Here is a 16,433-nt window from a genome sequence, read left to right as displayed (position 1 = left end):
CTTCCTAGAGGGGGAGCGAGCGAAGCGAGCTCACCCTCTAGTAATAATAATTTTGAGAGAAGACAAAACACAATTTTAATATTAACGTAATTTTCCATAGAAATATATACTCACCTATAGAGGGCACCAAACAATATTAAATTCATTAGAAACTTTGTATCAAGAAAATTAGGAAAATGTTAAAAATAGCAAACAGAATAGTGTTTTGTAATGAATTCAGAAAAAAAAATTAAATATTTTTTATGAAGCAGAATCACTCTGAACCAAAAAGCAAAATAAGAAAAGAAACAAAAAACACAATGATGTAATTGGACAGAAAAAACTAAAAGTGGATTAGATAGCCAAATGAAGGTTCAGGACACATCCGGCAACAAGTAAAAATGGATAGGCCACCTCACCAGAACGACAAGAGAATAGATGCCAAGAACAGGTGTATGAGGCTGAGGAAGACCAAAAACCAGACCAGATTTTCGTCTTATTGCAGTAGTAACTCTAGATGGCATGGGCAGAATAAACAAATTCATTGAAACTGAAAAGGATTTTTTTATATCGGTCACCAAAAGGAGTAGAATAATTTGAACTCACAAAATGCCCTTGTTGCGTAAATAACAGACGCATAACAGACGCATATTTAGTAATTTACTGACGTATGTGTTATAAATAGTTTATAAAGCATAATAAATACGTGGGCACATATCAAATGTCATACTTGTAATAATTATACAGGTATAAATTAGTAAACCATACATCTTAAAGATTTATTAATTTAATCATGGAGAACAAAGCCAGTATAATGACGTTAAAATGTGATAACAATACTTACAATTACGCACTACACCAGCTTTAAGTGCGACTTAAATACTTTCATTATTACAGCAAAAAAAAAAAATGGTTATGGTTAAACAATATTTGGTAGCCCAGGAACCCACCCATTCAGTTACTATGGTGTTGAAAACACCAATTAGTGGCTATGGATGGGAAGGGTTTATATAACACATTGGGTATATTCAATATATCGCTACTGGTTAAGCGTGGCTATAATATCCTGGATTATAAAGCGGCCAATGTTGTGAAACCTCTAAAGTTGGAGTTGGAGAGGCACACCCTTTGGCGATAGTAGTCTTTGACAGCTTTTGTCTCTCCTCAGTGCTCTACTTTCACGTTTTATGTTATGTTTGTATTGTCTTTACTGAAAGGAATGAAATAAATAAATAAATAAAGCGCTGTACATATGAACTTAGAAAAAAAAACGAAAGTACGCCCTCGTATATGAATAGGAAGGGGTTATTGAAAACACAGACTATTTATAACGAGTGGCTATGAATGGGACAGACCGAGTATGTTCATTCAATAACTGGTCAGACAGGAACTAAACTGAGTATACACCCACCACTAATAGTGGGATGATAGAATATTATAAATAATTAATATTATATTTGTCTTAACATTTAGTAAGTATTAAATCTTTTCTGAACTTCATTAATAATTTCTTGGAATTATTAGGTTGATAATTTATGTCTAACTGGAGTATACTCAGAAATTGCATATACTGTAATTATTGAATGAATAAATTTAAATACAAATCTGTATTACATCTGGCTACATACATGACATATTCTTCTTCCAGGTGGAATGAACAAATATGAATAGTGTCCAATGCTCCAATTACATATTACAATATATGCCACTTTAAATATCTTTACATTATCTTCCTAGAGTATAATCCTCATGTGGATCAGCCCTATTCAAGGGACAGCCCTATTTAAAGGACATCCCTATTAAAGATGTATTGTCCTCCAAAAACATGAAAAATAAAGATTAATAAAATCAGACTTTGAATAAAGTTAATCACTTCCATAGAAAAAATGAAAAAAAAATGTTTTTACTTATAAAATGACAAAATAAATGGTTAAATTCATTGGCTGGCACGCAGCCATTTTGACTATTTTTTGCTTTAAATTACATTTTTCAGGTAAATACATTTATTTTCGATCAAGTTTTTGGTCAAGTGGATAACTATTATGTAACATTAAAATGGAATATCCAACAACATTTTTGTAAGAACAATACATCATTGAAATGTGGCAAGGGGCAACATATATTTTATACACTAAAATTCATTCAGAGGACATGTTAGGCCCTGACAGTGTACTCTTAATGGGGATTTTGTCTAGTACCACAAAACAAACAACAACAAAATTTAAACTAGAATTTAATTCGTCACTTTGACGAATTATAGGTGATCATTTTTATCATTTTAATGAAATTAAAAATTTTTAAACATGCATGTACATTAACATACGATCGTAAAAAGTCACCATCCTACGACATGATGCATATATGCTTATAGTGCTGAGTAGTTGTACCTAATATGTGTCATATAATATGTACAGTATACTGTATATCCATATACAGTGTAGCATAGGTGAAATTACGGGACCCACATCATGTTCTAATTTGTTGGTATGATGACGTTGTCAAAATAAACTTGAAGATCACAATTTTGAAAGACAATGAATTGAGCAAAAGATTATAAGATTTGGAAGAAAATTTGGCACGTAGAAGCGCACTGCGCGCTCTTTGAAATTTGTATAAATTTAACGAAAGAGAGGAAAAAACTACTTTTTAACTTCAACTGGCCATTTCATAATGTCACAACATCCGATAGGCTTAATTTTTATATTAATTCATATCTACATTTCATCAGCTTTCATAATAAATTATAATCATCAAGGTCACATTTTATTCTGAAGAGCTGTAAGATATTCAACATTATGGTGTAAGTAAAATTACACGACCTACGTTATTCAAGTTTTTACGCGTGATGACGTCATAAAAATGAAAATGTTGACAACTCATGAGAAAGATAATTAATTGAGCAATCATATACTAAAATTTGAGCAAAAATCGGGCACAAAATAACCGAGATGCGCTCTGTTGAATGTGATAATCTATGACGAAAGTGAAAAAAACCTATTTTTTAAATTCGAGTGGCCATTTCATGACATAAAAACATTTTGTACGTCAAATGTGTACATGAATTAATATCTACAACTCAATGGCTTCCAGAATAATTAAAAAAAATTGGGGGTCATTGTGCATTCTGAAGAATTATTTTCATTTTAAAAATGCCTTATTTTTCACCATTTTCAGCACTTTGATGCTATTTATTTGCGCTTTTTGTCATTTTGAACATGCTCGTATAGCGTTATTTTAAGTCGGAACGGATTCAAATTTGGTGAATGTACTAAGGATGGTGAGTAGAATGCGATTTCTATAAAAAAAATCATATTTTTACACTTTTTAAGAATCGCACGCGCAAAAATGCATTTTTGCGCAGTAATTTTTTTAAACACGCAAATGGCCTAATTCATGCTCTGAATTGATCAAAACTTAATTTTGAGCTTTTTAAATTGTTAACGCGCGATTTCACGCGTATGACCCTACGTGCACGTGCGTTTTATTAGCTAATATTTTTAATCTTGACCTGAAGTTTATTTATAGTGAAATTCATTAATATGTGATAATGAATTATGGAGATATGATTGATAATGTGATTTCACAAAATGGCGTATAAATGACGTCACGGATGAGTGATCACGCTGAAAAGCTTATTAGGACTAAGTTAAAGTATTTGAAAGACATTGTGAAATTTTGGTAATCATTGACATTAAACTTTTTGAGATAATTGTTACACAAAATAGTGTACAGAAACAATAAAAACAACAATAAAGATTTCATACAATAACAATAGGTGATCATTTTATTCTAAATGATCACCTAAAAAGAAAATAATAAAGTGAGCTTTATTGTTATAAGCCGATAAGTTCCTTGTATTTTCAGCAAATCACACTATAAAGCATAATCACTCTTTGTAAAGGTAATCAATCTATTTGTAAGGACAGGAAGCTGTTATAGCACAAAATACCCTGATTGAATTTAATATGACAACGCATTCTCATTGGTTGACTGAAGCAAAGGTAAAAATAAATAAAACAGTGATACATAAATAGTTCCTGAATAGGTATCTTTCCATTTGCTATTGTTTTTCATCATTGCTCAGCAAAAAGGGAATATAATTTCACAGAATACATTTGAAATGAGCATCAGTCCAGATAACAACACAATGAGTAGTCTAGATAATAACATGAATGGGTCGGATAATGTTACCAACATAGAGCCACAAGAAGGGCAAGTAATAGCAATTGTTGAAAGTATCATTTTAATCATTCTCTGTGTCGTTGGATTTTTTGGTAACTTGTTGACAATAGTTGCGATTGTTCGTACAAATAAACTACGAATTACGGCAAATTATTTCCTCGTAAATTTAGCTCTTGCGGATATGATTGTCTGCGTGATTGTCGAGCCGTTTTATTTGCTGGGCTTGTTTTATCGCAAATGGCCACTGTCCGACATGTTTTGTGCTACAATTTCTGGGATATCAATTATAACATTATCATCATCAGTTTTGAATCTTGTTGCCATTGCGGTAAATCGCTACTTTTGTATAGTACAGAACCAACGTTATGCAACTCTTTACACAACAAACCGTACAATATTTTACTGTGTCATGATATGGGTTGTTAGTTTCACATTAATAATGCCTGCAAGTTTTGGTTTTGGCGAGTTTGGATTCAACAAACACCTTCTAATTTGCGGATATAAAGTAAGTGAAGAATCATGGCTTTGTCAAATTGTTACTATGGCGATAATGTTTGCTTTTTCTATGATAACTTTTGTCTTCTGTTACTATAAAATTTGTAAAGAGGCCCATATGAGCTCTAGACGTAGTAGACGACGTAAAAGTAGCACAACCAGTCAGGTAAGTCTTGCTGGTTCTGTCAAAACCCTAAACAAACTACAGAAACATTTATCAATAAACAAACTTAACCCACAAACACGAGAAATCCAAGTAGCAAAAACATCCTTCATTGTTCTCATAACATTTATGATTTGTTGGACACCGATTGTACTGCAAGTTATTTTTGATAAGAAATACAAGATTCCTAATGTGTTTGTTCAGGTATTTGCTTTATTGTCATTGGCCAATTCTAGCGTCAATCCATTTATTTATGCTTGGAGGAATCGTCATTTTCGCAACGCGTACAAACGGATCATTACTTGCCGGCACTTTTTTGGGAAGGCAATTGAAGATGTTTCACACACTAGGAACAATAATTCTACAATAGCATAAAGAAATTAGCTGTATGAGAAGTTCATTGAAATTGACAATGTAAATGAGTTGGTCATATCTGTATGGCTGTATGTTTACAATGAAAATGACTACCAAGTCTATGTAAATTGATGTATTGTGCCAAAATGTGGAACATACAGAAAAAAAGTAATTTTGAAAAGAACCAAAATGAAGGAGTGGTATAACTAATTAATGGAAGACAGAACAAAACAAAACACAAAACTGAAAGAAAGAAGCTGATATGAGTATGAAATTTATGGGACATATGAAAATGATGTACTGAAAAGTGCTTGGAATTTTAGAGTTTGGTAGAACAGTAAGTAATGATAAGAGATCACATCAAAAGATAGTTGAAAATCAGATTGGAGGAAATAGAGGCACAAGATATAAAGAAGATAATCATGTAATCTGAAGAGGAAGACAATGAAAGAAAAACAAACAAACATTGCTTATTTGCAGATATTTTCTAGTATATTTAATGATAGCTAGTAGACACAGCTGATAATTGTCTCCTTACACTTCAGCTAATGTTCTCGGCTAGATCATAATAATATTAAATCAAACTTGATTTAATCACAGTAACACTTGTTCATCTCAATGGTGGCCATAAAGTTATCATACAAAAAATTAAATTAAATTAAAAGGTTAAGAAACTCCAAGGTCTTTTATATTTTTGTTCAAATATTCGCTATTCATATAAAATACTAATAGCCAATATACAGTAGATTTTGGAAGAAATATTAGCAAATTCCCCATAACTACTGCACTGTAACAATAGGGACAAAGGAGTGTTCTTAGATCTCAAAATTAAGGGTGGACTTATACCAGTTTGTTTGTTTGTGCACAAAATGGAGGGAGTGGACCGTACCAGATGGTGGGCTTACACCTGTGTCAGTATGGTAATTAGTGAAAAATTGCAACATTTTAAAGTTTAAACAAAACTGATTGTTTAAATAGTACGATATTGCTGGCTATTCACAATAACTATTTTTTTGTCCAACTTGTTTTATAATAAATGGTAAATATACTGTAAGTAAAGAAATATATACATTATACATGTGTATGTGGCAATGTAAATGCTTATAATTGATTTCAATATTATTATTTATGTTACATAAAATTATGTATATTATGTTATAACAAATGAAGAAATAAAAGTGGAATTAACCCACAATAGACAAAAGAAATTATATTATTTATGTGTTAAAGTTTCTTGCAATAAAAAATCATATACGAATCAATCTATTTTAAGCTAGAAAGCTACATAGCGTAAAACACCATGAATTTATAAGCCTGAGCATTCTCACCATTCGCGAAAAATTTTAATTGCGATATCTCGAAAACCATCCGTTTTACGATTAAAGTCAAAATTTTAAATGTTGGCTTTACTGCTATAAATTAATATATTAGAAAATAAGGAAATACAAAGACAAAAAAAAAACGAAACGAAAAAGAGAAAATATTTAATTGCATTGTATAAGCTAGAATTGTCCGATGAGGGGAGGCGTAAATTTAAAAATGATTATACTCTCATATGATAAGGAAATACAAAGACGAAAACAAATCCTGACTTTATATCGTGTAAGAACACTGATTGAAATCTGCTTGTAGTTTTAAAAAATGAACAATAAGGAATTAAATAAAAGGAATTAACCCGCAATATAGAAAAAAGAAAAAATAGCTTTATTCTTTATGTGCTAAGGGTTCTTGTAATAAAAAATCATGCATACAAATCAATCTATTTTAAGCTGGGAAGCTAATAGCGTAAAACATTCTAATTTTCAAGGTTAAAATAAAGATCAAAGTTTTATCCAACTCATGAGTACACCAAAGCACACACAAATGCTATATTTAGATTCCTTAAGATCTCTCTTTAAAAAAAATACCTTAATTTTAAAATCGGACCTGTATTTCCAGAGATACAGCTAAACTGTTAGTTTGATAAAGTTACAATTTGAAATTTTGGTTTTCATCACTATAAATCAAAATATTAGATAATGAGAAAATACAAAAACAAAAAAAACGAAACGATAATGAGAAAATATGTTATTGTATTGTTTAATATCCTGTAAAACACTGATTGATGATAGAGCATTCTAATTGGTTGAATATACAGTTATAAAGGTTAAAAACAAAGGTGATTGTTCAAAACAGTGATATAGCAATGGTTCCTGAATAACAAAACCATACAATTTCACAGCACACGCAAAACTTGCAGCCCAGATAATCACACGGTGATCATGTCATTAGATAATTTTACAGAATACACCATGATGAGTAGTCTAGATAATAACATGTTGAATGGGTCGGATAATGTTACCAACACAGAGCCACAAGAAGAGCAAGTGATACCAATTGTTGAAAGTATCATTTTAATCATTCTCTGTGTCGTTGGACTTTTTGGTAACGTGTTGACAATCGCTGCGATCGTTCGTACAAATAAACTACGAATTACGGCAAATTATTTCCTCGTGAATTTAGCTCTAGCTGATATAATTGTTTGCGTGATTGTCGAGCCGTTTTACTTGTTAACTTTGTTCAGTGGCAGATGGCCGTTTTCCTCAAACACATTTTGTGTCATATTGGCTGGAATATCAATAATAACATTATCATCATCAGTGTTGAACCTTTTAGCCATTGCTGTAAATCGCTACTTTTGTATAGTACAGAACCAACGTTATGCAACTCTTTACACAACACGCCGTACAGTATTTTACTGTGTCATGATATGGGTTGGAAGTTCAATTGTAATCATTCCTGCAGGATTTGGCATACTTGGATTCAATGAACACTATCTAGCATGCGGATATATAGATAGTGATGACTCATGGATATTCCAAATTATTAATATGGTAATATTATTTACATTTTCGATCATTACCTTTGTCTTCTGTTACTATAAAATTTGGAAAGAAGCCCACATGAGCTCTACAAGAACTAAACAATGTAGTAGCAGCAGCACAACCAGTCAGGTATGTCTTCCTGGCTCTGTCGGAACCCTTACTAAACTACAGAAACATCTATCAAAAAGCAAACTTAACACACAAACACGAGAAATCCAAGTAGCAAAAACATCTTTCATTGTTCTCTCTGCATTTATAATTTGTTGGACACCGTTTGTCCTGCTAGTTGTTCTTCATAAAAAACATGTGGCTCCTAGTGTTCTTGCTTCCATGTTGGTATTATTGTCATTAGCCAACTCTAGCATCAATCCATTTATATTTGCTTGGAGGAATCGACAATTTCGCAACGCATACAAACGGATCATTACCTGCCGGCACTTTTTTGAGAAGTCAGTTAAAGATATTTCATCAAGACGAAGGACTGATGATTCCACAACCGAGTTATAAAGTAGGAATTTTGTCTTAATTCTTAATTCATGCATAGCAGTCAGTAAGGCCTATGAGAAGTGTGTCCATTGGGAAGAACTAAGTTGAACAATAAGTTGGCCAAATCTATACGGCAGAATGTTCAGGATAACACTAGGCTTAATGGATCTACAAATTGTCTATCAGACAAAATGTGGAATTTAATGAAAAAATATGGCACTTTGAGATGATAAGAAAGAAGAAATAACATACAGTAACTCATGAATCTGATGAAAGCTGTTATGAGGTGGAGTTTAATATGACATATGAAGATCTTAGAATTTAGAGGTTTGGTAAAGCTGATTTTCTACTAGGTGAATTTGTTCGCGCGAATCCAATGTTTCGAAGAGAAAAACAATCGCGCTACTCTCTTTCCACTAAATGAGCGAATTAGCTGCGACTTTCATGTTCCTCGCATGGCTGCTGAGCTTTTCGATTCGCATGAGTGCTCATGAAAGCGTCATGGCTCATTTCCTGGGCTCTGATTGGTTTCGCAATATTTCGCTTCGCAAAAAGTAGAAACAATTTGAACTATTCGGAGGACATCCAATGATTACATGATATGGATTAGAAGATGAGTTATAAATCATATTTAAGGCTTGCTTTTTCAATTTTTAAAAATATCTATGTATAGCATTATTTTTGAAAATATATCAAATACACAATATATAATAGGCTTCTTAGTTTTAATAACAATAAAATTAAACACATAACCTTCGAGTATTGTAAATACACTTTTAACATCTGCATCAGTTGTTTTTAACAGATTTTGATATCCTGATTCGGTAAAAAAATCTTGGAAGAAAGTATTGCAGTTTTTCTAACTAGAACCCTCCTTTGGGACATCCTTATTTCAGGGATTACTGAATTTCATAATATAATTGTATAATATAATATAAAAAAATGTAAATATTTGTTCAGAAAATTACTATACTGTATCCTATATAAATCTTTTCATTATCCTCCATTACTAATACAATTTGACTGTTATAAAGTAAAGTAATTTTTACACAAACGACATGATATTGAATTAGCAATAGACGATTGTGTAAAGGAAATACTGTATTAATATTAAAAGTTACTTTTAAAAAACCTTATTTTGCTAATTGGACACTAATATGTATGTTTAACATTCACATTTATTAATAAAAATAACATTGGCAAACAATAACCTATGCATAGTTTATGTGAATAATTCTCATTTTTATTTAGTCACATCAGCAACTAAGCACCATAACACATCGTGATGTTCATATATTAGTTTCATTATCATGAAAGAAAGGCATATTATTGAAGACTCAATTTTTATAGAAATAGGTAAAAAAAAAAATAAAGGAAAAAAAAGACTTAAATAATTTCTAAAAAACGAATTTGGCCTCAATTGTAGTATCAACTGACTTCACGCCGAGTTTTAGGTAATTTCATTGGTGCAACATTAAAAAAACTAACTTAACCTCAACTCATTTGCACGTTTGCCTATGAACTATAAATAATTAATAGTTCTACAAAAACTAGAAAAAAAATCATATACGAATCAATCTATTATAAGCTAGGAAGCTATATAGCGTAAAACACCATGAATTTATAAGCCTGAGCATTCTCACCGTTCGCGCAACGAAACGAAAAAGAGAAAATATTTTATTGTATTGTATAAGCTAGAATTGTCCGATGAGGGGAGGCGTAAAAAAATGATTATACTCTCATATGATAATAAGGAAATACAAAGACGAAAACCAATCCTGACTTTATATCGTGTAGAACACTGATTGAAATCTGCTTGTGGTTTTTAAAAATGAATAAAGTGATTGATGTATTAATTGAAAATAGCAGAGAATAGTTTGATGATAGAGCATTCTCATTGGTTGAATATATTAAATGTTAAAACAAAGGTGATTGTTCAAAACAGTGATATACGATGGTTTCCGAATAGATAACAAAACCATACAATTTCACAGCATCCGTTGAAACGAACAGTCTGATTAATAAAAAAAGCAGTCTAGAAAATAACATGAACAGACCAGAATATTCACATGGTGATTGGGTCCTTAGACCCAAGGGAATATAATTTTACAGAATACGTTGAAATGAGCATCAGTCCAGATAACAACACAATGAATAGTCTAGATAATCTCATGATGAATGGGTCGGATAATGCTGCAAAAGAGCCGCAACAAACGCAAGTGCTATTAATTGTTGAAATTATCATTTTAATCATTCTCTGTGTCGTTGGACTTTTTGGTAACTTATTGACAATCGTTGCGATCGTTCGTACAAATAAACTACGAATTACTGAAAATTATTTCCTCGTGAATTTAGCTCTAGCTGATATAATTGTTTGCGTGATTATCGAGCCGTTTTATTTGTTAACTTTGATAAGTGGCAGATGGCCGTTTTCCTCAAACACATTTTGTGCCATATTGGCTGCAATGGCAGTTGTAGCATTATCATCATCAGTGTTGAATCTTTTAGCCATTGCTGTAAATCGCTACTTTTGTATAGTACAGAACCAACGTTATGCAACTCTTTACACAACACGCCGCACAATATTTTACTGCGTCATGATATGGGTTGGTTCAATTTCATCCACAATAATTCCTGCAGGATTTGGCATACTTGGATTCGATGAACCCTATCTAGGATGCGGATTTATAGATAGCGATGAATCATGGATGTACCAAACGATTAGTATGGTAATACTATTTACATTTTCAATCATTACCTTTGTCTTCTGTTATTATAACATTTGGAAAGAAGCCCACATGAGCTCTACAAGAACTAAACAATGTAGTAGCAGCAACACAACCAGTCAGGTATGTCTTGCTGGCTCTGTCGGAACCCTTACTAAACTACAGAAACATCTATCAAAAAGCAAACTTAACCAACAAACACGAGAAATCCAAGTAGCAAAAACATCTTTCATTGTTCTCTCTGCATTTATTATTTGTTGGACACCGTTTGTCCTGCTAGTTGTTTTTGACAGAACTCACGTGGCTCCTGGTGTTTTTGCTCCCATGTTTATCTTATTGGAATTAGCCAACTCTAGCATCAATCCATTTATATATGCTTGGAGAAATCAACAATTCCGCAACACGTACAAACGGATCTTTACTTGCCGGCACTTTTTTGAGAAGTCAGTTAAAGACGTTTCACCAAGACAAAGGACTGATGATTTGACAACCAAGTTATAAAACAGGAATTCTTAATTCCTGCTTTCCATTTGCGCGAACAAATTCACCTAGTTGAAAATCGGCTTAAAACAGCAAACACTCACAGAGGACATTCAATGATTACTATATTCATGACACACAATTTAACATGCTGGACTAGAAGATGAGTTATAAATCATATTTAAGGCTTGTTTTTTCAATTTTTTTAAATGTCTATGTAAGCATTATTTTTTTAAATATATCAAATACATAATATATAATAGGCAACTTCTTAGTTTTAATAACAAATAAAATTAAACACATAACCTTGGAGTACTGTAAATACACTTTTAACATCTGCATCAGTTGTTTTTAACAGATTTTGATATCTTGATTCGTTAAGTACTTGTTCTGATACAATAACCTTTGCAGAATCTTGGAAGAAAGTATTGTAATATTTCTGACTAGAACCTTCCTTTGGGACACCCTTATTTCATGGATTACTGAATTTCATAATATAATTGTATAATTTAATATAAACAAATTTAAATATTTGTTCAGAAAATAGATAGTAATTTCTATATAAATCTTTTCATTAAATCCTCCATTACTAATACAATTTGACTGTTATAAAGTAAAGTAATTTTTACACCAACGACATGATATTGAATTAGCAATAGACGATTGTGTAAAGGAAATACTGTATTAATATTAAAAGTTACTTTTAAAAAACCTTATTTTGCTAATTGGACACTAATATGTATGTTTAACATTCACATTTATTAATAAAAATAACATTGGCAAACACTAACCTATGCATAGTTTATGTGAATAATTCTCATTTTTATTTAGTCACATCAGCAACTAAGCACCATAACACATCGTGTCCATGTTCATATATTAGTTTCATTATCATGAAAGAAAGGAATATTTAAGACTCAATTTTTATAAAAAAAACCTCTAAATTGAATCTGTTTTGAAACTGGGGCGATTTTGGCCTCAATTGTAGTATCAACGGACTTCAAGCCGAGTTTTAGGTAATTTCAATGGTGCAACATCAAAAAACTAACTTAACCTTAACTCATTTGCACGTTTGCCTATGAACTATTATGGTTAATAATTAATAGTTCTACAAAAACTGGAAAAAAACTTGTTTAGCTCAGTAAAAATCCAGCTACAATGTAAATGAGTTTAGAAGGAAACTGGCAAATATAAACTCAATTTGTAATATAAACTCACTTTAAATCCGTTCACTACGGTCAGGTTGACCCTAAAGATACAAGGAAGTTTACGTACCGTACAACAAACATTCCAAGTAAAATAGTTTTTTATTCCAAGTAAAAGACAACAATAAAATCGGTAGTGATGAAAGAATTTCTAGAAATTGAACGCGGATAAAATCTTTGTAAAACCGCTTTATTACATACATACAAATGTTTTTAATCATATTACAAAGGGTATCTGATAGATGAGTGGTACTGTAACCTGGCACCCTGGTCTTTAAATCCAAATTCCTGGTTCAATGCTGTTCAAATACCAGTACAATTCTTTGTACGTCATTTATACATTACATTGTGACATTTTGATCTGAAGAAATTGCTTTTGTTGCATTTTATTAAAATGTTTTGCGTTTTATTGCTAAACCATACAGTAAATCATAGAAGTATTTTAATGACTAGAATCAAATCAAATTCAACGAACCAACAAATCTATATGGCCTTCCATAAGACTTTGGATTATTAATCAATTATTTATAATTTAATTGGTATAATAAAATTTATTCAGATCCATATTCAATCCACAAAAACTGATCAGGAATAAAAGGAAAAAAAAAATTATGGCCTCATAAAGTTATTTGGTTTTAGTGGCATAAAGTATATCCGGGGACCTTGACAATCCAACTAATAATTCTTTTATTGTCTTCAAAGGGGATAAAAGTATATAAAAGAGTTTATAATTCTGTATGACAATGAACTAAAGAATCAGGACATGAATCTATACTGGCCGCCATTATTAAAAATATAAAGGATAAATAATAATTAACATAATATGACTTATTAAATTACACTGACCCACGCATCTGGCCTACGGCAGGAATAAATGGCACAAATTAGTAGAACCTAACCAAAATTTTGAAATTTATATTTATACTGGGTAACCTCTTCAGTCAAAGACTGGTCTCCCAGAGGGCCCAGTTGGTGATCAGTGGCTGTGATGTACTAATACACCGGGGTAACCCCCTACTCGTCTCGAAAGATGTACTAGGTTCTTTAAAGTGCACACGAGCTAGATGTGTACACTGGACCTACGGTTTATAGTCCTTATCCGAGAAGACTCGTTCTACCACCAGAACCATGGAGCGAGTGAGCCTCGAACCCTTGCCGATGTTATGGCTACGTAATTACGGTTCCACTGTCTTAACCGCTCGGCCACTCACCAATTTGTATTTAAAAGCAGAAAAATTCATTTTTTTAACCTTTCAAAAACAAATTGTGTTTTAATAACAGTATTTACATGTATAATTGTCCCATGAAAAATTTCATTTTAATATAATAGTTATTCAGTTTAACCAAAAATTTGATTGAAACAAAATGTATTTACCTAAATTTAAAGCGAAAACTAGTCAAATTAGCTGCCAGCCAATGGGTTTTTGGTTGAATTTAACCATCTATTTTGTCATTTTATAAGTGAAAACATTATTTGCTTTAATTCTTTTTTCTACGGAAGTGATTACCATTATTAAAACTACAAAACGGCATATTTAAAGTCTGATTTAATTAATCTTCATTTTTCATGTTTTTTGAGGACAATACATCTTAAATATTACAAAACAAAAAATAAAATGTTTTTCAATCTCAAGGAAATATTGCTTTAAAAAAGCTATTAATATATTTTTCAAGAAATCTGTATTCTACTAATGACTTGTACTTTAAGTGCAATGTGTAGAAATCAACAATCATAATATTGTAAATGCTAAATATATAAGAGCTATGTATTCTTCAGGTCACAAGATAGCAATAAAAATCTAACTATAATAAAAATCGGTAGTTCCAGAAAATAAAGTCAAAATCTTCGTAAAACCGCTTTATTACACATTTAAACAAATGTTTTTGATAGCATATTACAAATGGCATCTCTATGAGTGGCACTCTGGTCTTTAAAGTCCTGGTATAATGTTGTTCACGTACAAGTAAAGTCAATATAATGACAAAAGGTTATGGAGTATATATAACAGCAAATATAAATGTAAAATGTTGAATGTATTTTAAATTCGTACTCAAAGTTAACTGGAAACTGAGGAAAATTGGATTAGGCACTCCACGGACCCATGGCAGCCAGCAGTGCAGCGCCTACTAGATCAGCACACCAGGCTCGAATTGTATACCAAGTTCTTTAAGGTGCACTACATGGGACAGCTTTACATCCCATTTGAAGGACAAGCAATTGTCGTATTCGATTGGGAACTTTCGTTTTCAACGTAAAGATTCGTTGAGTACTTTTTGTATTCGAATTGTAAATTTGTGCTCAACAGAAGGTCTTTGAATAGAAAACGTTGGCAACGAAAGCTTTTTCGTTAAACAATCTCAACGCTCAAAATACTCCAATGAGAGTGAAGCATCTTGCTAAATGATGCAATCGGTATGGTACATAGGCTCACCCCCATGGCTATCATATGCTATTCCAATATTATCATTCACATTATTATATCACTATAGTTCATTGCTCCTATCTAGAAAAATGTGGATGCTAGATTGGGGCATGCAAAATCTTATGCTCTGCTCTGAAACCTTCAATATTCCATATACTGATTATACCACTTTCATTACGTTAACATAGAGCATATTTATTATTAATATATAACAGTTGTTCAAGGATTCTAAGTATCATTTGTAATTTAATCAAAACTAATCATAATAATTGATCTTAAAAAGTCAAATCTTAAAATAGACTACTTCTTATAATTAATTATAACACATGTTTAAATTCACAAGATGACCTTTTCATTGGTTATAACTGTATTTGGTCGATAGTTGTGGCATGAACGCACAAAAATCATACAGACATCATCATACTTTTCAATAACTTGATCAAAGTAGGCATATAGAATAAAATAGTATGATTGAAATGGTGATATTTTCGGATAAGGTTATCAGCTCATTGCTATTTTCACAATGTTTCTTGAAATACAAATCAATTTTGACATATGTTGAAATGAGCTGTTCTGATAGCAATACGAAGAATAGGGATGTCCCAAAAGAGATATATGTATATGTATATTTTATTGTATTGTATAATAATATCATACAATTTATTGTTTAAATGTTTGGCAAAATCAATATGTTGACATATAGTTTGTGGTACACCACATGTATATAGTCCTGAAAAGAACTGTTAAATTTCTCTTCTGAGAAACTCAACAGTTTTTTTCAGAACTATATGTGATGTACTACAAAATTTATATCAAAATATTGTACAAGACCGAGAATAGTTCCATGGGGGTCTGGGTACATAATTACGGTACGCCAAACATAAGGAATGGGATTTCCTACTCGTACTCATTCATTCATCTCATACTTAACACTAATAATATTGTGTCTAGAGCTTCTAGACGTTTATTTTATTTAATCTTAATTAATGATCTGTTGACTGTTTATATGGCTTACCGTATATAAGACCTATATTAGAATATGCTGCCCCTGTTTGGCATGGCGCTATCACTAAAGA

The 16,433-nt window shown here is 31.6% G+C and overlaps 3 protein-coding genes across 3 annotated transcripts in view; all 3 read left to right on the top strand.

The window, feature by feature from the left end:
• Positions 1-6,066, top strand: part of LOC140043637 (uncharacterized) — a 29,536-nt gene extending 23,470 nt beyond the window's left edge. Inside the window, exon 4 of the mRNA XM_072088154.1 lies at positions 4,025-6,066. Coding sequence (XP_071944255.1) covers positions 4,025-5,194 — 1,170 coding nt within the window. The 3' untranslated portion in view covers positions 5,195-6,066. The remainder of the gene's footprint in view (positions 1-4,024) is intronic.
• Positions 6,067-7,418: 1,352 nt separating this feature from the next.
• LOC140043636 (octopamine receptor beta-2R-like) lies at positions 7,419-9,575 on the top strand. The gene has a single exon (XM_072088153.1). The coding sequence runs from the start codon at positions 7,435-7,437 to the stop codon at positions 8,542-8,544; it is 1,110 nt and encodes a 369-aa protein (XP_071944254.1). The 5' UTR covers positions 7,419-7,434; the 3' UTR covers positions 8,545-9,575.
• A 126-nt stretch (positions 9,576-9,701) lies between these two features.
• Positions 9,702-12,328, top strand: LOC140043453 (melatonin receptor type 1A-like). Its single transcript, XM_072087965.1, has one exon. The coding sequence runs from the start codon at positions 10,593-10,595 to the stop codon at positions 11,748-11,750; it is 1,158 nt and encodes a 385-aa protein (XP_071944066.1). The 5' UTR covers positions 9,702-10,592; the 3' UTR covers positions 11,751-12,328.
• The last annotated feature ends 4,105 nt before the right edge of the window (positions 12,329-16,433 follow it).

This window comes from Antedon mediterranea, chromosome 3 (genome assembly GCF_964355755.1).
Source record: "Antedon mediterranea chromosome 3, ecAntMedi1.1, whole genome shotgun sequence".
Taxonomy (NCBI): domain Eukaryota; kingdom Metazoa; phylum Echinodermata; class Crinoidea; order Comatulida; family Antedonidae; genus Antedon; species Antedon mediterranea.
This window is presented reverse-complemented; position numbering and strand designations above follow the sequence as displayed.